The sequence below is a fragment of the Mastigoproctus giganteus genome, chromosome 4 (genome assembly GCF_048544385.1).
Source record: "Mastigoproctus giganteus isolate SK-2022 chromosome 4, ASM4854438v1, whole genome shotgun sequence".
Classification (NCBI taxonomy): Eukaryota; Metazoa; Arthropoda; class Arachnida; order Uropygi; family Thelyphonidae; genus Mastigoproctus; species Mastigoproctus giganteus.
The window spans coordinates 173,356,743-173,382,879 of NC_143578.1; the positions used below are offsets into that span (position 1 = coordinate 173,356,743).

The 26,137-nt window shown below is 36.8% G+C and overlaps 1 protein-coding gene across 3 annotated transcripts in view; it reads right to left on the minus strand.

Annotated features, from left to right (window-relative positions):
• Positions 1–23,775, minus strand: part of LOC150087210 (glutathione peroxidase-like) — a 76,103-nt gene extending 52,328 nt beyond the window's left edge. Inside the window, exons 1-2 of one of the 3 annotated variants that reach the window (XM_090371888.1) lie at positions 23,604–23,775; positions 2,625–2,689 (exon numbers count right to left, since the gene is read on the minus strand). In XM_090371888.1, coding sequence (XP_090228014.1) covers positions 2,625–2,627 — 3 coding nt within the window. In that variant the 5' untranslated portion in view covers positions 2,628–2,689; positions 23,604–23,775. Of the gene's footprint in view, positions 1–2,624; positions 2,690–23,042; positions 23,123–23,386; positions 23,482–23,603 lie in introns of those variants that run through there. The other 2 variants (XM_090371886.1, XM_090371887.1) reach the window with 2 other exon arrangements.
• Positions 23,776–26,137: the final 2,362 nt, after the last annotated feature.

Genomic DNA, 26,137 nt, shown 5'->3' on the forward strand with positions numbered 1-26,137 from the left:
GACCGCCCCCCCAAGAGCTACAACAGAACAGGTCTTAAAGACCTAAGCCAGATCAAGTTCATGATGATAAAAAAAAAAAAAAAAAAATTTTCCCCCTTCTCTTGGCTATTATTTTGGTTTCTATTCTTTCTATCAAAAATTTATACTTATAATTTGTTCTTGCCCTTATTGGCATGAATTTTACGTCAGAAATAGAGAAATGTTGCTGTTATTTCCTGCAATTCCAGCATTTGACATCTGATGAAGATGTATGGGGTTGCAAGTTGCACAGCAACATCCTTTCCTGATTGATCTCTCTCTCTCTCTCTCATTTTTATTATCCATGCATTAAGGTTTGGCATTAATTAGCTTACTTCATCTCTCTTATCCTTCTTTCTCTTATTTTTATTATCCATACATTGTTAAGATTTAGCATTAACTTAGTTTCTTATTTTTCCTTCTTTTATTCATTTTATTCTTTATATATATACAGTGAAACTTCTCCTAATGGACACCTCTCTTTAACGGACATCTCTCTACAACAGACATTTTCAAATTCCCCAACTCTCCTCTATTGGTTTTAACGTGTTTTCAGCTTCTGTCTAGCGGACATTCTCTGTAACGGACGCGGACAGGCAATCTGCACTGTTTCGTTTAGATTAGCACTTAATTTGATCTCCCCATAACGGACAGCGGGTGAGCTCATGGCCCTTTTTCTAGGAACTTTTCTTCCACATATTGCCTCAGTCGTGTGCTTATTTTCTATTTCCGATTCTCTGAATTTTATCAAGGTTTACGTCGCAGTTCTAAACCATTTTTCAAGAATTTTAAGACACGTGTAAAACTTCTGATGAATTCGGTGTGTGCAGGGGGGGGAAATTTTGTCGGCATTTCATCTTTTGAGTTTGAGTTTTCAGTTTTGTTCAGTGTCCATTAATGGGAAGAGAGGGGTAACAAGAGTAAAAATATTGCAGCAGAAACTAAGATAATTTAGAACATCTAAAATGTTAGAATAATAAAATAATAATTGATTAAATTTCGAAAGCCAATTAAACAGAAATTTAACGGCGCCCCCTCTGATGGGGACCATGTCCAAATTTATGTGAAATATCACTAACAGAGATTTAAACCACTACAATAAAATAAAACAAAAATAGACTAACCATTACGCTTGTTACCCCTCTCTTCCCTCCCTGTTGGTTTATTGTCATGTTTAATTTTGGTTATTTTCACTCTTGTCTTGCCATGCTGCCGGTATTATTTTTAATTAAATAAATAAATTTTCTGTCTATACTCTGGGACGACCAAACGGTTAGGAGTTCACAAGATAGACAGGATACAAGAAACAGCACCGTATTCAGCAGTCATGGTCTCAAACCCCGGTCATTCAAGGCACATGTACGTATGCACCCACATGCTTGACCACTCAGCTACGGTGGCCTTTATAAAAGTTCCTCTTGTCATAGAGGGAATTCGAACCCAGGGCTTTTCCACCCAGTTTGTAATTTCTATGGGTTTTTTTTTTTTTTTTTTTTTTTTTCCACACACACACACTTTTTTTAGTTAATTCTGTTTTTAGGTTTATTTGAACAGTGTGAGAAACTGTATCTTGCTTCCTGAAGTATATAGAGAGAATACTATCTTTATTATGCAAAAACAATTTTTCAAAAACTAGGGCAAGACTTTAGATGTTGAATCAACAAGTGGGAGAAGAAAAACAAGTAACCTGAAACTAAACAAACGTATCATTGGCACTTGGCTAGTACCATATTACTCTTCGAGAAAAAAATGAAATAGTCACAAAGACAGTGGTGGGTCACCTGACAGGTTATCATGTGCTATTATTTCTGGTGAGAAATAAAAAAAAAAAAAAAAAAAACCAACCTCAGAAAATGTTGATTATATTTAAGAAAGTACAAAAAACCCTCAGAATTTTTAATCACTGGTTAACATGGAAAAGTTATTTACAAGGATCACTCAGTGACACCCTCCACCACCACTGGTTAATTATTCAATCTTGAAATATTGTAATTGAAAGCAGCTTTTTCAAAAGTGGGATCCGTAGACCAGTTCCAGAGGGTCTGCAAAATGATCAGAAGGTATCAAGTAATGTGTTTATTTTCTTAAAAAACGTACTAATAGAATCACAACAAATTTTGTTATAGAACATTACTTATTTTCGATATTAGTATATATAATTGTATACATATTTCAAATTATTCATTCCATGTATAGAAAATTGATGATAAATAAAGTTATTATATATCAGTTTAAAAATAAGAATAAAAGTAGAGTTGTTTTACACAAAACTTTGAATTTTCTTTTCAGAAAACCCAGTGCGCATGCACAACTTTTTTTGAAGGGATCCATAAATCTCAGTAGTTTGGGAATCGCTGATTTAAAGTATTACAGTGGTAAATATCTTATGTTAAACATATTACATAAGGGGGGAAACGTTATATATTTTAATTTAAAAAAAAAAAAATCAGCACTGATTTTAAGTACAGTTCAAAAGATTTCCAGCAGTTAAAAAACAAAATTCACAGCATGTTTATCAACAATGACTTTTGAAAGCACCTGAGTTTAAATAAGTATACAATTCCAATGAACTTTTTTTTTAAAATAAAAATTTAGCTATTACTTGCCATTAATGAAAACTTTGAAGTTAAACTCCACAGAAAACCACTTGAAGCAATCAATATCTCTTTTACTACAGAGAAAGGAAACAAAACAGAATAAAATTTAAATATTTTGCAACAGGGCATCCTGCTAAGGTTTTTAATGAATGAATACAGTTAGATAAATATATATCCATCATCAAAAAATGATATAAACATTTCTAATATACACTGTACTAAAAATATTGTTACTATTATACAACAAATTCAAAATCTGTCATGTCCTCAAGCAATTACAAAAAACAGTTAAAAAAAAAGTATGGTGCTCTTTCTAACTTAATTTTATATAATAGTACTGGATCGTATGTATAGCTTAGTTTAATTTTCAGCACTCACCTCATAGTAATCCGCTTAGCTGGTGGAGAGTTTTACCACATACATAGTGGTTATAGGATTCTAATAACTTACAGGGATTATGGGTTTAAAAACTAAGTTATGGGCTATAAAAATTTTCCTAAGAAAGGAAAGTGCACCTTCCATTCTATGGTTGCCTAATTAAATTAAATTAAATTAAAAGAAGAAATAGAAGCTAATAGCCACACATGAGCAACTTTCGAAATCCATCCTCAGCTATCTGAGGACTTGAGGATATCGGAGGACGGATTTCGAAAGTCGCTCATGCGTGGCTATTAGCTTCTATTTCTTCATTTAATTTAATTTAATTAGGCAACCATAGAATGGAAGGTGCACTTTCCTTTCTTAGGAAAAGTTTTATAGCCCATAACTTAGTTTTTAAACCCATAATCCCTGTAAGTTATTAGAATCCTATAACCACTATGTATGTGGTAAAACTCTCCACCAGCTAAGCGGATTACTATGAGGCGAGTGCTGAAAATTAAGCTAAGCTATACATACGATCTAGTTATTACATTACAGCACATAAAAATCAAGGGTATAAGGACTCCTTAAAAATCAAGAGTATAATAGTACTGTTACTAAAACTTCATGTCAATAATCAGGTCAAGTGTTAATACAGAATTACCATTACACTGCGTATTCAAATTCATATTAACATCTTGTAAATTATTTTGACCTTATATGAACAACCAGAGTTTAAACAGAAAAATTTATTTTATTTATTTAAACTTCATATATCCCCAAGTTGAGAAAATTAGAAAACTAACATGCAACGATATTGATGTTAGGCTTACCTATACCATAGTTCTTCACTGGCAAAAACTAATCAATACATCATTATCGACTTCTACTGCCCACTACTGATAACACCATCTGTTTATGTTCTTGTTTATACTCCAGCATGACCACCAGACCAGTGGAGTTTACAATAAATCATCAGTACAAATATGAATCATATTTAGTAGTCATGGGCTTGAATCCTGGTCTACTCAGAGCGTGTGCTATTGCACTCTCGCTCATGACCACTCAGCTACATTTACTGAGAATGCAGGGAGAAACTGTAGTAGTGGGAAACGATTTTTATTATTATTATACATATGGCGCAAAGCCTGAGGCTTATACTGCACCAGGGGAAAAAAAAAAAAATTCCGAGTTACCCTGAGAGAGAGACACACAAAAGTAGAAGGGAATCAACAAGAAAGAGAAGAATGATGATATACAGCTCAGGATCCTGGGTGTGCCAAGCCCATACTCACCAGATGGGAGCCTCTGGGGTTATTTTGCCCAGTAAATTTCCCATGGTTTTCAAGTTGGCTTTCTTTACCTTAAGCTTATATTTATAATCCTTATATGGTACTTTCAAGGTTGAATTTATAAAGCTTGTTGCTGCATGGTCAATTTTTTCACTTTCTTTAATTCTTATATGCCCAGAAATAAAAAAATAAAACATTACATTTTGTTGCTTCCTGAGGACTGTGATTAATGATTTGGATTTGTCTCAGGATTGAGAGGTGTAGTCCTTTCCAGTACACTGCATGGCTTATATTACATTTAGGGAGTCTGTAAAGATCAACCCTATCCCCATCTTTACCATCATGCAGTATGATTGATGGCTTTTGAAGTTATGATGAACATTATGGCGAGATCCAATCTTCCATACATTTCAAGGGTCATCATCATCATCATCATCAGCCATTTTCAATCCACTGCAGGATGAAGGCCTCTCCAGCAACTTTCCAGTTCCTTCTGTTTTGAGCACTGGCCATCCATTTACTACTCAAAAACTCATGAATTTCATCTATCCATCTCCGCCTTTGTCTTCCAGGTTTTCTTCTAGCTCCTCTTGGGTACCATTCTGTTATTTTCTTAGTCCATCTGTCATCATGTCTTCGAGCTATGTGTCCTGCCCAAGACCATTTTAGTTCTTTAGTTTTGATAAGAATGTCCTTTAAATGAGTTTGCTGCCTAATCCATGTGTTTCTCTTCTTATCTAACAGTCTGATTCCCAATATAATTCGTTCCATTCTTCGCTCTGTATTCTTTTGGTGAGTGCCCAAGTTTCACTTCCATAAGTCATGGTGGGGAGTATACATTGATTCATTATTTTACGTTTCAGACAAACTGGGATATTGCTCTTCAGTATATGACTATTTCCTGAATGCTATCCATCCAAAATTTATTCTTCTCTTGACTTCCAGCCATTTATCATTATTACAGCTAATAACTTGTCCCAGATAAGTATATGACTCCACCTTTTCAATTACTGCTCCTTCAATCATTATTTCCCTTTCCGTGGCATACTTGTTCATCATTACTTTTGTTTTAGCCATATTCATCTTTAGTCCAAAATCCTTACTAACTGTGCATAACTGATTAAGATTTTCCTCTAATTCTTTGGGATCGTGGCTTATGACCACAATGTCATCTGCAAATCGTAAATGGTTTAGGTACTCTCCGTTCACATTGACTCCTTTCTGCGACCAGTCTAATCTTCTGAAAGCTTCCTCAAGGGCAGCAGTAAACAGCTTCGGAGATATTGTGTCTCCTTGTCGAACTCCTTTCTCGATTTTAAATTTGCTACTGTCTTTGTCTAGTCTAATAAAGGATGTAGCACTCTCATATATTTTCTTCAAAATCATAATATATGGAGTATCTATGCCTTGTCTTTCCAGTGCCCGAAACATTGCCTTATGCTGTATGGAGTCAAATGCCTTTTCATAATCCACAAATGCCAGGCATAATGGTGTTTTATATTCATTTGCTTTCTCCATTAGCTGTGATATTACGTGAAGGTGATCCATAGTTGAGAATCCTGTCCTAAAGCCAGCTTGCTCTTTCGGTTGATTCTCATCAAGTATTCTTTCTAATCTGTTAGTAATGACCATTGTGAACAACTTGTAGATATGGGATAACAAGCTAATTGGTCTATAATTTCCAATTTCTGATTTATCTCCTTTCTTATGCAGCAAAACTATGATTGCATTATTCCACTGCTTATGCATCACACCTTTTCTAATGCACTTTGTGAAGAGCCTTGCCAGTTTTTGTGTTATGTCTCTTCCTCCCAATTTTAACAACTCTACAGTAACTTCATCTTCCCCCGGGGCTTTCCGATTCTTCATTTTCTTCAATGCATGTTCTACCTCATCAGGAAGAATATCGGGTATGTCGTATGTGTTGCTACTTTGCAATCCATCTTCCCCACTGCTGGTATCATTCCCTCGCTCCATGTATAATTCTCTATAGTAGTTTTCTGCTATTTGAATTATGCCTTCTCTGCTGTTTATAAGTACACCATCGCTATTCTTCAGTTTCAGTATCATTTGCCTTTCTGTATTACTGCCCATGGCTGCTGATTTAAATCCTTTGTTTTCCCTTAATGCTTGTTCTACTTTTCTTGTGTTAAATCTTCTTATGTCCTCTCTGAGTCTCTTTCTAATGGCTTTGCATAACTCAGTATACTCAATTTTCTCCCGGTCAGTGTTTTTCTTGCTCTTCATTTGTCGTCTTTGGTTCATCATGACAAGTGTTTCTTGACTAATTTTTTCTTCTTTGGATTTCTGTTTCCCTATAGGTTTCTTGGGCTTTATCCCTTTCAGAAAGTTGTAATATTCCTCGTCGATATCTTGGTCCTGAGCAGTCTGCAGAAGCTCAAACTTGTTCTTAAGTTCCAGTACATACTGCTTTTTCTCCTCCTCTGTTATTTCAAAGACCTTTGTATTATTTACTCGAGTCAGTTTTTTCCTTTTTTTTTTTTTTTTATGAGAACCCCAAACACGAGAGGAATTATAACCTATCGTACTTAGTACCGTGCTTGGGTTGGAGATTGAGAAGACGAAAGAAGATATTTGTTGACATTGGACTTGAACTTCTGTAGATTATAATTTTCAGGAAATACGTATGAAGGAAGGTTGTTCCAGAAAACGGCAGTTGAATGAATAAATGAGGAAGATGAAAAGTTGGTTCTGTGGGTTTGAAGTTGGACAGTAAATGGATGTTGGCTGGTGGCGGCACGTGTTCGGACTGTTTTGAAAGAGAGAGCGGGAATTATAGAAGCCAATTCAGAAGAACAGTGCCCATGGAAGTATCTGTAGAAGAGGCATGCAGCAGAAACAGTGCGTCTATGAGACAGCGAGTGGAGAGACTCTGTTAGAGATGAATCATTAATTAACCTAACTGCCCTCTTCTGAATGGAATCAGGAAGCCTGAGAGAGGTTTTGGGGGCACCACCCCCAGATCTTTTTTCTCCCACATCTCCCCAGATGTGGGAGAAAAGTAACGCCGAGAGCGAAAGAGAAAACCAAGTTTTTTAGATGCAGAGGAAGCAATATTTGTAATGTGCTTGTGCCAGGAGAGATTAGAAGTCAGGGTAATCCCCAAAAGAGATATATCATTTTGCCTAGAAATCGGAGTGTCACTAAAGATAAGCATAGGAGCAGAAGAATTCTTTTTGCGAGATATAAGACAAGATTGAGTTTTAGAAGGGTTGAAATCAACTAAGTTGTCTTTGCCCCACTGGAGAATTACCTGAAGATCAGCATTTAAGGAATTGGCAGCAGATTTTCGAGAACTTGAAGCTGATTGAGCTGGACAAGGTTTCTCAAAATGGAAAGTTGAATGCAATGTGCTATCATCGGCAAAACTATGGATAGGATTTCCAGTCAATGGAAGAAGGTCATTGATATACAAGAGGAAAAGAGTGGGGGAAAGAACTGAACCTTGGGGGACACCGGCATTAGTGGAGAAGTTAGAAGACAGAGAGCCATCTACCATCACCCTCAGTGAGCGATCACAGAGAAAACTGGATAACCAATTACTAAAAACAGTGGGCAAACCATAAGATGGAAGCTTGTTTAGAAGACCTTTATGCCAAACACAATCAAAAGCCTTTGAGATGTCAAGAGCAACTACTTGTGTTTCACCGAACCTTTCCATTGAATTAGTCCATAAATGGGTAACATAAGCCAGAATATCACCAGTGGATCGACACTGACGGAATCCATACTGGCGATCGTTGATCAGACGGAAGGTTTCTAGGTAGTTTAAGAGTTGGCGGTTAATTGATTTCTCCATTACTTTAGAAAGAGTAGAAGTAATTGCAATGGGACGATAATTGGATGGGAGGGATTTGTCACCCTTTTTAGGAACTGGCTGGATATGAGCAAATTTCCAAGCAGAAGGAAAAACACCTTTGGAATAAGAAAGTGAAAAAAGGCGGCAAAGAATAGGAGTAAGTTCAGGAGCACAGGTTTTGAGAACAAGTGGAGAAATACCATCAGGACCTGGAGCTTTCTTAGCATCAAGATTCATCAAAATCCTTCTGATATCCTTTTGATGGAAGACCACAGGAGGCATTGAATGGAGCGTGTTAGGAATGGTGGGAGGTGTTTTACCAAGATCATTAATACATGAGCTCAAAGAAAAATGGGATGCTAGCAGGTCAGCTTTATCCTTGGCTGAAGTGACAACAGAACCATCTGGTTTGGACTGAGGTGGGAGCAGAGATGGGCAAAAGTTGCAGCCAATAGCTTTGGCAAGAGACCAGAATGCTTGGCTACCATTAGGGCAAGAAGCAAGTTTTCTACTCTTAGCCTGTTCAAACTCTAGTTTGGACTGATTAATAACTGCTTTACAATTGTTGCGAGCTTTGGTGTAGGCAGAAAATGAAACTGAAGAATTAGAAACAAGCCAATTACGATATGCAACGTTCTTCTCTTGGACAGCCTTAGCACATTTATTGGAAAACCAAGGTTTAGATAAAGGACGAGATTTTAAAGTGGAGTGTGGGATAAAGGATTCCATTCCTGCAAGAATAATTTCACTGACACGATCTGAGCAAACGTTGACATCAGAAGTTTTGAAACAGTAATCAGACCAAGGAAAAGAAGAAAAGAAGTCTCGCAGGTCATCCCATTTTGCATTCTTGTAATGCCAAACAATACGAGGTTGGGAATAGCCATGAGATAAAGGTTCCATTGGAGAAGAAGCAATCACCAAGTTGTGATCTGAAGTGCTTAAAGGACCTCTCACTTCAACCTTGTACTTAGAAGGGTTGTTTGTGAGAAAAAGATCAAGCGTATTGGCTGTATGATTAGGTTGTCCGGTATTCTTGTAGGTAAATGAACAATCTGTGCTAGGTCATTAGTAATTGCAAAAGCCTCAGCATCTCGACCTGCTGGGTCGGTGTGACTAGAAAACGGAAGCCAGCTGGAGTTGTGAACGTTAAAATCACCAAGGAAAATTACCTCACTGTTAGGAAAGTTGGACTGGAGAAAGTCAAGTTGCAAAGAGAGGAAGTCAAAGAGCTCCAAGTGATTAGTGGAGTTGGGAGAACGGTAGAGACAACAGATGAAACTGACATAATGAGGTAGAGAGATTTTAAGCCAGAGAAGATCAAAGAGGAGATTCCAAATTGCCAAGTCTCTGACAGGGAATATCAGAACGGACATATGCACAAGTACTGCCTTTGAGGCGAAAGGAATCATACTGCAAATAATTTGGACATCTGAGATGAGCAGTAGTTGAATCAACTGATAACTGAGATTCAGTCAGAAAAAGTACATGGGGTTTGGAAGACTGCAAGTGGAAATGGACATCGTTGAGATTAGAATTGAGACCACGTATATTTGTGAAATGAATTAGGAAGTCCTTGGGAGGTTTAGATCTTTTTGCAGATAAGCTTGCTCTATTATTTTGACAATTCATGGTGTATTTAATAGTAAGAAAAAGTGGGTGGGACATGCTGTATGAAGTAATGAAATTTTTGGATATGGCGTACATGTGGTAAGAATATACCCAGATCCTTGACATAACGTGGCCTCGACAATGCTCCCCGCATACACACTACTCTGACTCCCTCCAGTCAACTATCTGGCAAAGTAGAGGTAGCAAGATTATACACTAGCTGATCCGGAAGCTTCCTAGAGAGTTACCAATAGGTTCAGTCCGGTGTACTAACTAGCGGCCGGCCTGCGAACACCGTTTTAGAGCTGTACCCTCGAAATGTAAGGAATATTGGATCTCGCCACGACATTCATCATCTATATCTTTCATCATCTATATTTCCTACATCTATATCAAGTGTACATCTTACCATTCTGTGATCACTTCCAACATTTACCTTATTCAGGACGGTAACATCATTCACAATATATCTTCTGTTAGTGAGGATGAAGTCGATTTCATTAGTTGTTAATCCATTTGGACTCTTCCATGTCCACTTTCTGTTCACCCTTTTCTTGAAAAAAAGTGTTCATTACTGACATTCCTTGAGATTCTGCAAATTCCACAAGTCTTTCACCTCTTTTATTTCTTTCACCAATTCCAAAATTTCCTATAGTTCCTCTTTCTACGCTGTTTTGCCTTTTTCCAACCTTAGCATTAAAGTCTTCCATAATAATAGTGTAGTGGGTTTTCTGCTCATCTAGAAGACTCAATTTCAGTGTACATTTCTTCAACCTCTTCATCATCATGGCTCGATGTTGGTGCATAAATCATTATAATCTTTAGCTTGTACCTCTTAGAAATCTTGAGTATTAGTCTTGACACCCTTGGTGATGTACTTTTGAATTCCAAAATGTTGTTTTTAAAATCTTTATGGACCAGAAACCCAACTCCACCTTCACTCCTGTCACTGTTTCCATTGGTGTACAGCAGATTTCCACTTGATAAACTTATAAGTGATTCATTTCTTCTTCTTGTCTCAGCCAAACCGATGATATTCCAATTCACATTTTCTAATTCCTTTTCCAGCTCTAATATCCTGTCTTCACAGGTACAGCATTTCAAGGGTACAGCTCTAAAACGGTGTTCGCAGGACAGCCGCTAGTTAGTACACCAGACCGAACCTATTGGTAACTCTCTAGGAGGCTAGTGTATAATCTTGCTAGCTCTATTCTGCCAGATAGTGACTGGAGGGAGACCAAGTAGCGTGTATGTGGGGGGGGGGGATTGTCAAGGACACGTTATGTCAAGGATCTGGGTATATAGTATTCTTACCACATGTGCACCATATACAAAAATTTCATTACTTCATACAGCATGACCCACCCACTTTTTCTTACTATTGAATACACCACAAATTGTCAAACTAATCAAGTAAACTTATCTGCAAAAATATCTAAACCTCCCAAACACTTCCTAATTTCACAAATATACGTGGTCTGAATTCCAATCTCAACAATGTCCATTTCCACTTGTAGTCTGCCAAACCCCATGTATATTTTTTTTTTAATACAGAATCTCAGTTAATTCAACTACTGCTCATCTCAGTTGTCCAAATTATTCGCTGTACAATTCCTTTCGCCTCAAAAGGTGGTACTTGTGCATATCTCCATTCAGATATTCCCTGTCAGAGACTTGTAATTTGGAATCTCCTCTTTTCGATCTTCTCTGGCTTAAAATTTCTCTCCCTCATTGTGTCAGTTTCATCTGTTGTCTCTACCGTTCTCCCAACTCCACTAACTTTGACTATCACAACTTGGTGATTGTCTCTTCTCCAATGGCGCCTCTATCTCATTGCTATTCCCAACATCGTATGTCGTAAATAGGATGACCTGAGAGATTTCTTTTTCTTCTTTTCCTTGGTCGGATTACTTTTTCAAAACTTCTGATGTCAACGTTTGCTCAGATCGTGTCAGTGAAATTATTCTTGCAGGAATAGAATCCTTTATCCCGCACTCCATATTAAAATCTTGTCCTTTATCTAAACCTTGGTTTTCCAATAAATGTGCTAAGGCTGTTCAAGAGAAGAATGTTGCATATTGTAATTTGCTTGTTTCTAGTTCTTCAGTTTCATTTTCTGCCTACACCAAAGCTCGCAACAATTGTAAAACAGTTATTAATCAGTACAAACTAGAGTTTGAACAGGCTAAGAGTAGAAAACTTGCTTCTTGCCCTAATGGTAGCTGAGCATTCTGGTCTCTTGCAAAGCTACTGGCCGCAACATTTGCCCATCTCTGCTCCCACCTCTGTCCAAACCAGATGGTTCTGTTGTCACTTAAGCCAAGAATAAAGCTGACTTGCTAGCATCCCATTTTTCCTCCAACTCATGTAGTAATGATCTTGGTAAAATACCTCCCACCATTCCCAATACGCTCCATTCAATGCCTCCTGTGGTCTTCTGTCAAAAGGATGTCAGAAGGATTTTGACGAATCTTGATGCTAAGAAAGCTCCAGGTCCCGATGGCATTTCTCCACTTGTTCTCAAAACCTGTGCTCCTGTTCTTTACTGCCTTTTTTTTCACTTTCTTATTCCAAAGGCGTTTTTCCTTCTGCTTGGAAATTTGCTCATATCCAGCCAGTTCCTAAAAAGGGTGACAAATCCCTCCCATCCAATTATTGTTCCCATTGCAATTACTTCTACTCTTTCCAAAGTAATGGAGAAATCAATTAACCGCCAACTCTTAAACTACCTAGAAACCTTCTGTCTGATCAACGATCACCGGTATTGATTCCGTCAGTGTATGTTACCCATTTATGGATTAATTCAATGGGAAAGTTCGGTGAAACACAAGCAGTTGCTCTTGACATCTCAACGGCTTTTGATCGTGTTTGGCATAAAGGTCTTCTAAACAAGCTTCCATCTTATGGTTTGCCAACTGTGTTTTGTAATTGGTTATTCAGTTTTCTCTCTGATCAATCACTGAGGGTGATGGCTCTCTGTCTTCTAACTTCTCCACTAATGCAGGTGTCCCCAAGGTTCAGTTCTTTCCCCCACTCTTTTCCTCTTGTATATTAATGACCTTCTTCCATTGACTGGAAATCCTATCTATAGTTTTGCTAATGATAGCACATTGCATTCCACTTTCCATTTTGAGAAACCTTGCCTAGCTCAATTAGCTTGAACTTCTTAAAAATCTGCTACCAATTCCTTAAATGCCAATCTCCAGGTAATTCTCCAGTGGGGGCAAAGACAACTTAGTTGATTTCAACCCTTCTAAAACTCAGTCTTGTCTTATATCTCGCAAAAAGGATACTTCTGCTGCTATGCCAATCTTTGGTGACAGCTGCTCACTCTGTATAAATCGCAAATCCACCCTACCATGGAATATTGTTCCCACATCTGGGGTGGTGCCCCCAAAACCTCTCTCAGGCTTCTTGATTCCGTTCAGAAGAGGGCGGTTAGGTTAATTAATGACTCATCTCTAACAGTCTCTCCATTCACTGTCTCATAGACATACTGTTTCTGCTGCATGCCTCTTCTACAGATATTTCCATGGGCACTGTTCTTCTGAATGGCTTCTATAATTCCCGCTCTCTCTTTAAAAACACATGCCGCCACCAGCCAACATCCATTTACTGTCCAATTTCAAACTCACAAAACCAACTTTTCATCTTCCTAGTTTATTCATTCAACTGCCGTTTTCTGGAACAACCTTCCTTCATATGTATTTCCTGAAAATTACAGTCTACAGAAGTTCAAGTTCAACGTCAACAAATATCTCGTTTCTTCTTCTCAACCTCCAATCCAAGCACGGTACTAAGTACTATAGGTTCTAATACCTCTCGTGTTTGGGGTTTACATAAAAAAGTATGTAGGGAAAATTTCAATGTCATATTTTGTCTAATACTTACTGCACTGTTTTTAATTCTTCTGTATCAATGCTACTCTGTTCGAAGTAGTACTACAATGACATCATTAAAACTGCCACAACTACTTTTATGTCAATTTTGGATCATGCACATGTGCACACACAAGCATGTAGCAAATTCTTCCAGAGATATGCAGCTGTCCGAAACTGGTTCATGGCAAAGATCTTTGTCTCCATGTATAGAGACAAAGATCCCAGATAGAAAATCACAGGTACACACAGTTATTGTTATTTGTTTTTCTTTTTAGAAGCATTAGCAACTAAGGCCATATTGCTCCGGGATATGCGGTGGTTATTCCCTGACCTTTTCGCATCCTCCGTATTTGGTGATGACGGGCTCGAACCCCGGTCTAATCAAGAAGTGTGTGCTATACACTGCTGCTCCTTCGCACCTGGCTACAGAGGCGCCCACAGGTACACGCCATTATCACCTAGGGAGGTTTTGGTGCGATTGGGATGGTAGCTATTTTGCTGAAATCAAATGACCACTATGGAAGTAGTTCTTTGAGGCACATATTTTCTCTTAAGATTTCAATATGCTTTATTTTCCCATTTTGGTGTACAAAGTACCCCCACACAGGATATTTGGGAATGCTTTTTTACTTTGACTGTAGGATAAAAAAAAGTAACACTTGTCTCCTGAAGTGAAGTGATGGTTCATAGGCTTCAGCCTATGGACTGGAGAAGTACAGTAAATCCCAAGCCAGCCGATGTGCAGCACATTATGGTGTATAGGGTCTAATCATTTTATGGCACATGTCTTTGCAGAACTTTAACCCAGTGCTCCATAATCAAGTCGGGATCGTATTAAGGCTCAATACAATAGTAACAGAGTGAACCTGTCTATTCCCCATATGTTGCAGATAGAACTCTTGGAATACTTAATTTATTCAAACACTTTGTTCTTAGTCATTTAATGATTTAAAAAAAAAGTAAAATTTTTTATTGAGTGATTCCAAAAAATCATGTGTGCTTTGTATTATTGGAATTTTGTTCTCCTAGCTTTGGTTCTGGGTGCAAGTTTCATTTTCTACAAAAATTTATACCCACAGTCTTTTAGTTACAAATTTGAAAACCAATGTCCATGTAGTGATTTTTGTTATAGTGAAAGGTTGATTTATGGCTCATTATTTTTAATGAAGAAGTTCAAATTACATGTTTCCACATGCTTTATATTTTTGAGAAGTAGATGCATAGGAGTTACCGCTGACATCTTTGAAAAGGTTCTACTACCAGAGAATTTGCTAGGTCTTCTAGTTTAGTCATATCCTGGCTATTTGGTTTATTCACATATTTTGGGAGTGATAGATGCTCAAATTTTCAATATAAAGGGCTGTGACCACAATGTTTGGAATTTTTGTTATTCAGTTGATTTTTGTAGCAAACAGGATACAGTGAGTGATGATCCCCACAGTACTCCTTCCTGCAAGAAGACTTGCAATAGTGCGATTAGTATTCTAATTTAAATTTGTTTTTGCAAAAAAGTTTGAGACCTATATTGAGAAATGCCCTATCCCCAAGTATTTCATATACCATGCTGTCCATAATCTTTTTCTTATAATAAAGCCAGGGATCCTGAGCCTGCCCCCCCCCCCCAGAATTTTTTTGGCTGGTGCAGCATAAGCCTCAGGCATCCTTGAATCATATGGCTAACAATAATATCAAAACATCAAGTTAAAAGTGGACCTATTTAGTCTAAAACCCCACTGAGCTGGGCTTAGAGCGGTATGCACTTCTGGATACTATATTAGTCAGATGTTAATCTGGAAAAATCCATGAAAATTCAATCGAATCTCGTTAATATAAAGTTCAAGGGACCTAAATTTTCACGTTTCGTAATAATGAGGTTCCCAAAAGAGTCAAAATGTTACTTCTTTTTTTTTTTTTGTACATACTATACATCTAAGAATAACAATAAATAATAATAATATCAAAAATAAATGAAAAATTATATTAATTTAAGTTAATAAAATAAAATAATAATAAAAAAGTCCTGTCTAACAATACAGTAATAAGAATAATACATTTAAATGTTTTATTTTATTTTTAAGATAAAATAAGAGAAAAGCAATTAATAGAAATGAAAATATTGTACAGTATATATCTTGATATATACAATATTTTAGTATCACAATAAAAAGAATAACAATCTAAATAAATAAAAGGAGACATTCAAATGATTAACTTTTTAATAAATTAATCTAATTTAAAGAAAGAATCCAATGTTGTTTGCAGTTTTTGTTATGTATGCATTTTTAACTACAGCACAGACATTATAAAATGTAATAGATGTTGCTTAATCAATGTTACTGCAGCCCAACATATTCTCTATTATGATCCATGCATTTTGGGCATCTTTTTTAAACAGAAGTGTGTGTGCTTCTTCACTTTCGCCAATAACAAAAACATTGTTTTGTTTGGTGCTCCACAGCTCTTCTGGTGTTGGCATTGCAGTGGTAGCAACTTCATCAAACACCTTCACAAAAAAAAAAAAAAAAAAAAAAAAACACACCTCTTCAAATTTGCCAACACAATCCATATGCTCCTTCAAATTCCCCCATTCCTCAATTTTTTTAAATTGCACGCTTTTGTAATTTTTCCTGTGCATAAGTTAAAAAATTGAATAAATACAATAATTCTATTTACGTGTTCGTTGGAAATTTATTTTTTTATTCAATCAATTTAGCAAGCACAGTTGCAAGTACTGAACAAGCATTGGGGAAATTCCGCCTTATGTAGCATTCCACGGAACACAACCCTTATGTAAGTCGGGGAGTTCCTGTGTGTGTGTGTACATATATATATATAAAAAAAAAAAAAAAAAAAAAAATGAAGTATAAAAAAGTTGGTAGATAATGTCAAGGTGCGAACAGAACTTAAATGTAATTAAGAACAAAGAGAAAGATGATAATAAGTAATTAGAAGCACTTATTATTATCATCTCTCTTCTTTGTTCTCCGTAATTACAATTTCAGTTCCATTAGCACCTTGACATTACTTACGTACCGTTATACTCTCCACCTATGTATCCATTAAGGTCGTTGGGTTCTTTCTGCTTAAATTTAGCAGTGTCCCTGGTCCATAAACCATTAATAATATTTTATACCATTAAATTCTTATAAAAAAGTTTATATATATATATACATATATACACACACACATGAATATTATATGTAACCCTTTAAAAAGGTAAACTTAAAAAAGTTATAGGATAAAAAGGTATTCAGTTTTTATTTATCTAAAATACTCCTTTTTTGTTATCCTCAATTTAATACCTCACCCTATACTAGTGGTGCGCAAACTATGGGTGCGACCCCTCTGGGGGTTGCGGCAATTTTTAAATAAAATTAGTTTTTGTGTACACGAAAGCCAAAAAACCGTTGTTAATATTACTTTTTCAATACTGTAGGTGTAGAGACTTTACTACCATAATGAAATCAGATATGAATGAACCCTATTGCCACTATTTTTAAGGGTGGTTTCACATGTGATGCAGGTGGCTTTCTTACTTATTGTCCTCGTGGATAATACGGCTTAATTTGCTCACTGGCTAGGCACAAAAAGCAGCTGAATAGTGCAACTTCTCAGTGTGTATTAATACTTCTCAGTACTACTCAACCACTGAACAGTAATCCCTCTAGCTCTTAAATCATGCTTCCTACAACAAAAATTTCTGAAATTGCCTTAAAGCCAGAGGTGCGAATATACTGTGGCAGTAAATAGCAAGTCTACTGCACACATGCTATACTCTGCTTCGTAATTTGGTACTTTCAAGTCAACTGGGATGTGTTTTTCATTCTTCTGTTACTGTTTATATTATGGTTGTTTTTAAGAAGAAAAAATATATATATACATTTTTATATATTTTACCATGGACAACTGGGTAATTAGAACAAAACGGTTGAGGATGGACGACAATAATGTTGCTACAGATACATCAGAAGCTGAAAGGGTAAGACAATGTATGATGTGAAAATTTTAACACTAACGTTATTTCAAGTGTAGTGCAACCACTAAATTCTGGTAGAGAGCAATCATATTCCAAATCAAAAAGAATGAAAAAAAAAAGAATAGAAAATATCCAGAAGAATTTATGAAGTACTGCTTTACTTAGTGTTGTTGACGATTAGCAACATCACGCGCACGTAACACGTTATGAAAAACGGGCTAACGAAAGCATGAAACCTATTAAATTTCATACCAACAAAGAAATATTGTTCAAGATTTAGGCCTAAATGGATGTCAGATAAACTAATTAGACATGTGACAGAGAAGAAAAATGCATGGGATACATATAAATTAACATGTGACACAGAAGCCTATGATAGATATAAGCTTTGTAACCAAGTTACAAAGGAGGTTAGGCAGGCAAAGGCATATTACTAGAAATCTCTGGCAAAGGATGCAAAGAAAAACAGCAAAGAGTTCCATATTTATGTAAACACCAGAAGGAAGGGGATGAATCATATTGGTCCACTTGATGTTGATGGTTCAACTTTTGATGATCCTGCTCAGGTAGTTAACAAACTAAATTAACATTTTGCATCGACATTCACACACACGAGTTATTCAGGGAGGGGAATGCCAGAGGTGTATTCAACTCTGGCAGTAAGCTAGATAATCCTGTAATAACTAAGAGTAAAATGGAGGAAAAATTGTTGAAGATGCACATAAGAAAGGCACCTGGAGTGGATGGAATCTATCCAGTTATATTAAAGGAGGCAGCAAAGGAAGTAAGCAAACCCTTAACCATATTTATTAGAGCTTCCCTGGACTCAGGAAGGTACCCACGGACTGGAGATGTGCAAATGTGACCCCAATCGACAAAGGAGGATCAAAGGGAGACAGGTAATTATAGACCTGTTAGTTTAACTTCTGTTCCAGGGAAATTAATGGAGGGACTGGTTAAAGAAGCATTGCAGGATAATCTAGACAAGACTTCAGTTATAGCTCGGACACAGCATGGGTTTGTTAAGGGGAAGTCTTGTCTGACAAATTTCATTGGATACTATGATGTAGTCACAAAGGAACTGGATGCAAAGAATAACTCTGATATCATATATTTGGACATTAGAAAGGCTTTTTATACTGTTGCACATGGAAGACTGCTGAACAAATTGGAGCAGTGTGACATTGGAGGCAAATTGCTGCTATGGATAAAGGGATGGTTGAGTGGGAGAAGAGAGAGTGGTAATCAATGGACACTGCTCTTCGTGGACTAAATGTTATTAGTGGAATCCCTCAGGGTTCAGTGTTGGGTCCATTGTTGTTTTCTGTATTTATAAATGATACTGATGATGGTATATCAGGCTTAATGTCCAACTTTGCAGGGCTGTTAATGACTCCAATGACATTTCCCTGCGGCAACAGGATCTAGAAAAGTTGAGCAGATGGGCTGAGAGGTGGCAAATGAAGTTTAACATTGACAAATGTTAAACTTCATTTGCCACCTCTACCCATACTACATATGGGAAGCAGTAATTCCAGAGTAACATATCAGCTCTGTGGTACCACACTGACAGTGGTAGAGAATGAAAAGGATCTGGGGGTAATTGTGCAGGCAGATATGAAGTTATCTGAGCAGTGCAGACGGTCCGCAAGAGTAGCTCTTGGTATCTTGTCAATGATATACAGGAATTTTTCTAGCAGGGATAAGGAGGGTGATTATCCCCTTGTATAAGGCAATGGTCAGGCCACACCTTGAGTACTGTATACAGGTCTGGAGGCCTCATTTTAAGGTGTAGAGCTGTTGGAACAGGTACAGAGAAGGGCAACAAGATTAGTGAATGGAACAAAAGGTTGCTCTTACGAAGGAAGGCTTAAGTTTTGCAAATTACAGTGTCTGGAGACCAGGCACCTGCGAGGTGATCTGATTGAGGTGCATAAAGCCTTCAATGGTTTGAGCATGCTCAGTGCGGATGGGATTCTTCCTCTTGTTCAGAATAATCACCTGAGAGGGCATAAATTCAAATTGGAAGTATGGAAGTTTGCCTTTAGCCAGCGGGTGGTTGATTGGTGGAACAAACTTCCATCTGTCATTGTAGAAGTTGATAGCGTAAATAGATTCAAGGCAGAACTTCAAACATTTGGAGCGAGTAGATGGGTGAAATAAGGGTGGTTTTTTTTTTTTTTTTTTTTTTTTTGGCTGATGCTATATAAGCTTGCTTTCTTGCATCATGTGCCTTTGCTAATGCTAAAAGACACTTATGTACAAAACATCCAGAGATAATGAAAAAACTGGATCCATGTTCAAAACACATGCCACACAAGGTCCGAAATCTTTCATGAAAAAAACACTGCAGTTTCTTGTAAAGTTTTAACAGCATCGTTGGACGTTTAATATTTAATAGGAAAAAATTTGAAATCTCATACTATTGCTGAATCCCTTGTTCTCCCTGCTGCAATAAAATGATTTCAATTTTGCATGGAGAAAAGAACAGCAACAATTTAAATACCATTCCTTTAGTCCAGAGATACCATAAAATTCAAATACCATTCCTTTATCTGCGAACAACATAAAATTCAATTTATTAAGTCAATTGAGAGAAAGTCCAATTTTTGAAATACAGTTAGATGAATTCACAGATATTTAAAACCTTGCTCAACTTATTGTATATGTCAGATACTGCTATGAGGGAGATATTTTGGAGGATTTTCTATTTTGCAAAGCTTTGGAAGGAAGAACGATGGGCAAGATTTTTGATGTTATAAATATTTTCTTTCAAACAAATATTGTCTAAAGTAGAACTGCTTTGTGATTTGTACTGATAGTGCAGCTGCATTAACAGTATAAAATAGAGGTTTAAAAAGGCAAAGTAAAGGAAATTGCTCCAAATACAGTTATGAACCATTGCATTATATAGTATATATGGAAGCATTAGTAGCAAAAAGGAAATGCAAACTGATTTTCAGTTTTGAAAGATGCGATAAGCATGATCAACTTTATTAAAAAGTAGAAGCTTAAATAGCAGACTTTTCACAATGCTTTGTAATGAAATGGGATAAAACGCTTCTTTTATATACGAAAGTGAGGTGGTTATCCAGTGGTAAAGTGCTGCGATGTTTTTTTTTTTACCTCAAACATCAAGTTTTTATTGGATAAAAAAATCAGAACCTTGCTCAATTGTTTACAAATCAAAAATGGCTTGAAAAATTAGTTGCCTTGCTAATATATTCGGAAAAAATAATTAATAAATTTAAGTCTTCAAAGACAGGGAACAAATATATTAATACTCAGTAATAAATTAGAAACTTTCAAAGGGAAGCTTAATTTTTGGAAATCTGAATTTGAGAGTAATAATACTGAAATGTTCCCACGCTTTTCTGATTTTGTTATAATATTGACATTTTAAAATTTAGGGAATATCACTGCCACTCACCTAACAATGCTAATTAAGAATTTTTCCAAATGATCTAATGTTTTTGATATTTCTTCTTGTAGCAAAATTATTTATTTGTTTGCTGAATTACCATTCAGCAAAAGGAAGATCTTATCAACCTCTTGTCTGACGAAGCATTACATGCTCTTTTCAAAACTACTTGGGAAAATTTTTGGCTTTCTCTTCGTGTATCCAGAATTATTGAAATTTGCAAAACAAACATTGCTACCTTTTGGGTATACATATTTATGTGAGGTTGGTTTCTCAAAATTAACAGCTATAATAACAAAACAGTATTCCAGCTTTGACCCAGAAGACGACATAAGATAAGTAATTTCAAACATTGCACCAAATATTATTGGTTATCCAGACTCATCCTCATTAATTTTGTTATTTTTTTTATTGTTTTGTAATCTTAATTGGAGAATAAGAATTTGATTTGTTGTTTTTGCTGTATTCAATTAAAATATTAAACAATTATTTTAATGTGTAAATTAAAAAGGAAATTTTTTTTTATTCCTTTCTCACAGTACTCTAATAAAATTTTCTACTACATAATTTATAAAATGCCATTTTTCTTCTCTAAAAATCTCGTCATCCTATCTAGGGGGCACGTTAATTTTATGTTTAATACAGGGGGTCGCGAGCAAAATAAGTTTGCATGCCACTGCCCTATACCATGTGCTTGTTCCAAATTTATTTATTGAACTATTGAATCCCAATCTACACAAAATTACATCCTTTAAATCCTACACTAAATTCTAACTTGATGCTTATTTTTACTTTAATAAATTACACTGCGTTGGGACTACCTTGTCCATACAGTATTAGAAAGTGCTCATTTCATTTTCGTTGCTTTTTGGCTATTCACTTTTCTTCTACTACTATGGACAAGTATAGATATGCAGTTCCTGATGCATGGATAGGTGTAGCCCCCTGATGAAATACCTGATCGTGTATCAATATTTGTTGCAGCTGACAACAGATCAGACACTTATGCCTTACCTATATTCGACCATTACCTATATATGTTCCCAACATATCTGATAACAGCTGTACCACTTTCTATTTTATTGGTATTTTGCTGTACTAATTTTTATTTACAGTTCTCCAACCTTCTATTGGCTTAGTAATTTAGCCCATAATTTTCTTAATTCATCATAACTTTTTGGATATTAACATTCTTTCACATATCCACTACACTCCTTTTTCAACTATCCTCACCCTTCTAGTTACTGGCACTTTGTCTAACTTTCACATCCACTTATGCACACTTTATTCAATATATTAATACAAACTTTTATTTATTTATATATGTGTGTGTGTTTACGTGCTTTTTCCTCCCACCGGCAGGATGATAACAGAAATACCAAATATCCTTCGATTTTATGTAATAGAAATTATATACTTATATTTAAAAAATTATATTTTTGATAGTTTTAGGGTATAAGTAATAGTTTTAGGATATAAGAATATAAAAAATTATATTCTTATAAGGAATATAATATTCTTATATAGAATATAAAAAAATTATATTCTTATAAGGAATATAATATTCTTATATAGAATATAAAAAAATTATATTCTTATACCTTAAAACTGAGTCCCTTTCAAACTTGGAATCCAGCCAATTTGCATCCCCCTCCCGTCTGGCCTGTTCAATGCATTTTGTTAGATCTGCGCTGCGCTGCGCTGCACTAACTGTATACATTTGAGCCAGCCACTCACACAACACTGCATGGCTGGCTATAAGCAGTAAAAAAACAACTTATAAAATCGTCGGTCTGTCTGGCAGTGACCTTGGGTTCATTTACGTTGCCGTACAGCTATTGGCGAGGCAGGAAATATTAAACAGAAAAAGGGTTGGAGGAGCAGAAAAATGCAGTGGACGCAATTATATCAATGTACGTTCATAACAAAAATAAATAAGATACACACAATTAGAGATTTCTGTGATAAGAACAAATCACAAAAACTGAAAACAAGTTCTTTGCTTAATCGGGAAGCCAATTCACGAAGAGATAATTTACCACAAACGTGAAACAAAGTGATGTTACCTTTCAGCGTTCCCAATTGTTTCAACATACTACCACTGTTAGCGACCCTGTAATCAGCCTTGCCTTACCGTCCCGACGAACTACACAAAAACAAGTACGAATACAATTCGAGTTAAAAAAAAAAAAAAAAAAAAAAAAGTAACATTATCACTGAAAATATTTCACGCCCGAGGGGACTTACCAATTATATTTTAAGTTTAATGTCCCAATCGAGATACATATAAGTTTAATAAAATTACACAATTAGTCAAACTAACAAATATTTAAAGTTTTGCTTGGATGAAATTTTCCTCTCATCACTGCTTGCTTACTGACCGTTGACTGTAATAGGTAAATGTACTCACAATTAATTTTCGGATACTGATTGCTTGAAAACAGAAAATACCAAAGAAAACCAATAAGGAACAACACTAATATCCGACTCGCACACCTCCCCATTTGATCTACTCTTAAATAATATCAATGTACGGCATGTGCGTTTGTATGCAATAAAGAGTTCTTCTTAAACAATCATAATACGGTGCAGAATGTGATAAACAAATTAACGTAAAACATACTTACAACTCCGAACAAAAATGCGACACACACCTCTGCACGTGGTGTATATAAAATAAGAAAAATGCTGACGTCACAATCAATATTTCAAATAAGAAGAAATCCACAAGGTTTAATACTTCAGCGTCACTATGTGACAGAGTCAGAGTGCCTAAGTTCCAGCCAGTGATTCCAAACTGTTATTTCGATTGAACATGCATGTCGCTCACTCTATTTGACTATTTCACTGCTTGGAATTTACGAAGTCTTTTAAGAGGGCCCACTCAGCTCCCCGCGATATAAGAGATCTGTTGTATTTTCAGCAGGGGTGGTCCCAGGTAGATGCTAAAGGGGTTATAATGCCCCTTCCGTCTTATAATAAAAATAATATGGATTTTTTTTTTTACTGCTACATGAAAATTAATGGTTCTCCAGAACTCTTCCTTAGATCTCTTTTTAGAAAATCTTTCCCCAGCTCCATAATTTTCAATAAGAAAGAATTAAAAAATATATATATATATATACTGTATATATATATATATATATATACACATCAATGAGCCAAAACATTATGACCCCTCACCTAATATGATGTTGGTCCTCCACGTGCAGCCAAAACAGCTCGTACCCGGCGAGGCACGGAAGCTACAAAAAAAAACTATTATATTTAGGCCACCGAATAATTAAATTCATCTACCATGCTGTGTCTTATGTCTGTTAATTGCGAATTGTCTGTTTGCGGGACAAAAAACCCCAGTTTCAGGGGAGAAAACCTTGCTATCTACGCCTGAGACCGTCTAACTCAGCCACGGAATGAAAAAAGTCCGTTAAAGTTCCTCGCCTCATCGACGGGATTCGAACCCGGGCCTTTTCCACCCTGTGTGGGGAGGACAGTGACGATACCACTGTGCTACTTTAGAAGACGCATGGACGACACAAGATTTCTAAATGTGTCTTGTGGTATCTGGTACCAACACGTAACCAGCAGATATTTTAACTCCTGTAAGGTCCTTGGTTGAGACTCCCAGATCGGAGTTGCTGTTCCAACATAAACCACAGATGCTCGATGGGATTAATGTCTGAGGAATTTGGAGGCCAGGGCAATACCTAGCAGTCTTTCTCATGTTCTGCGAACCAGTCTCGAACAATCCAGGCGGTATGGTATGGCGCATTATCCTGCTGAAAGACGGAACCGCCAGAGGGGAAGACCGTTACCATAAAAGGGTGTACCCAGTCAGCAATGATGTTTAGGTAAGTATGCGTTTTATGTATTATTATTATTATTATTGCTCTTATATTATTTCTCCCTGATTGGGGTTCCACCTCATGAAGGGTAGTGCTACCAAGTACACAGGGTGGTTGTAATGTCTGGTGTTACTGTTGGTTGAGGAAATCTCTGACTATGCTACAGGTGTTCAGGATTGCCACTTTCTGGAGTTACTTGTAGGTGGTCTCTGGGAGACCTATTGGTGCTTGGCTGCTATGTAGAGTCTTTGGCACCATCCCCGTGGTTGACACGATGATTGGGATGGTCGTTACTTGTTGCATATGCTACATCTCTTTGATCTCCTGTCTTGGGTTCGTGTACTTCCTGCTTTTTTTCCCCATGGGTTTTCTACAGGTTGCTAGTATTGGGTACCGATATATCAATTAGATAGATAGTCTTTTCCTTCTTGCCCACATGGTCTGTTATGCGGGATTGTCCTATCCGCTATTATGGTGCGGTCCCAGTACAGCTCGTGGGTTGGGGTTTCAAGTACTGCCGGGGTTTGTACCTGTAGCACGGTACACTTTCTTCGATCAACTAGTATTTCCTTGCTAGCGTCTGATGTATTATCCTGGCTACCTGGTCGTGTCAATGAGTGTCATCAGTCTGGGTACACCTTGCACACCGAGGTGATGTGTTTCATCGTTTCTAAGGCAAGGTGGCATCGTCGACATGTGTCATCGAACACCCCGGGCTCTTTTGCAATGTATTTTCTATAGTTTTTTGTGTTGATTACCTGGTCTTGGATGGCGAGCATTCGGGGAAGAACGTCCCGCTCGTGAACCATGCATTGGAAGCAATTTTATCTATGTGATCTTGATGGAGATCATTGTAGCGTCTGCCATGGAGTGTCTTCTCTGTCCATCTTTCTAGCTTCGTTTGTACCTCCTATTCGGGGGGGGGGACTCCTCGCTTAGGTTAAGTGGGATATACCGCTTGTCTATCTTCCTTATGGACTGCTGGAGTGCTGCTGTGTGTTTCTGAAATCCTTCAGGTTAACTCCTTCTGTAATCCGTCAGGTTAAATACCGCTGTTTTCTGTTGCTCAATGACGTCTATCAGCCCCCTTCCCCATTCTTTCCGGGCAATTTCAGTCTCTCCACGGCAGATTTCGTGTGGTGGTGGTGGTGGTGGCGGTTTTTGGTCATAATTGTCCTTGTCTTTCTCATGATTTCCTCCAGCTCAGTGTTAGTCCAATTTATGACCCTGAAGGAGTATGTTAGCACTGGGACTTCATGGGTGTTTATGGTTAATTATATTTATTGTTGTTGCTCTTATATTATTTCTCCCTGATT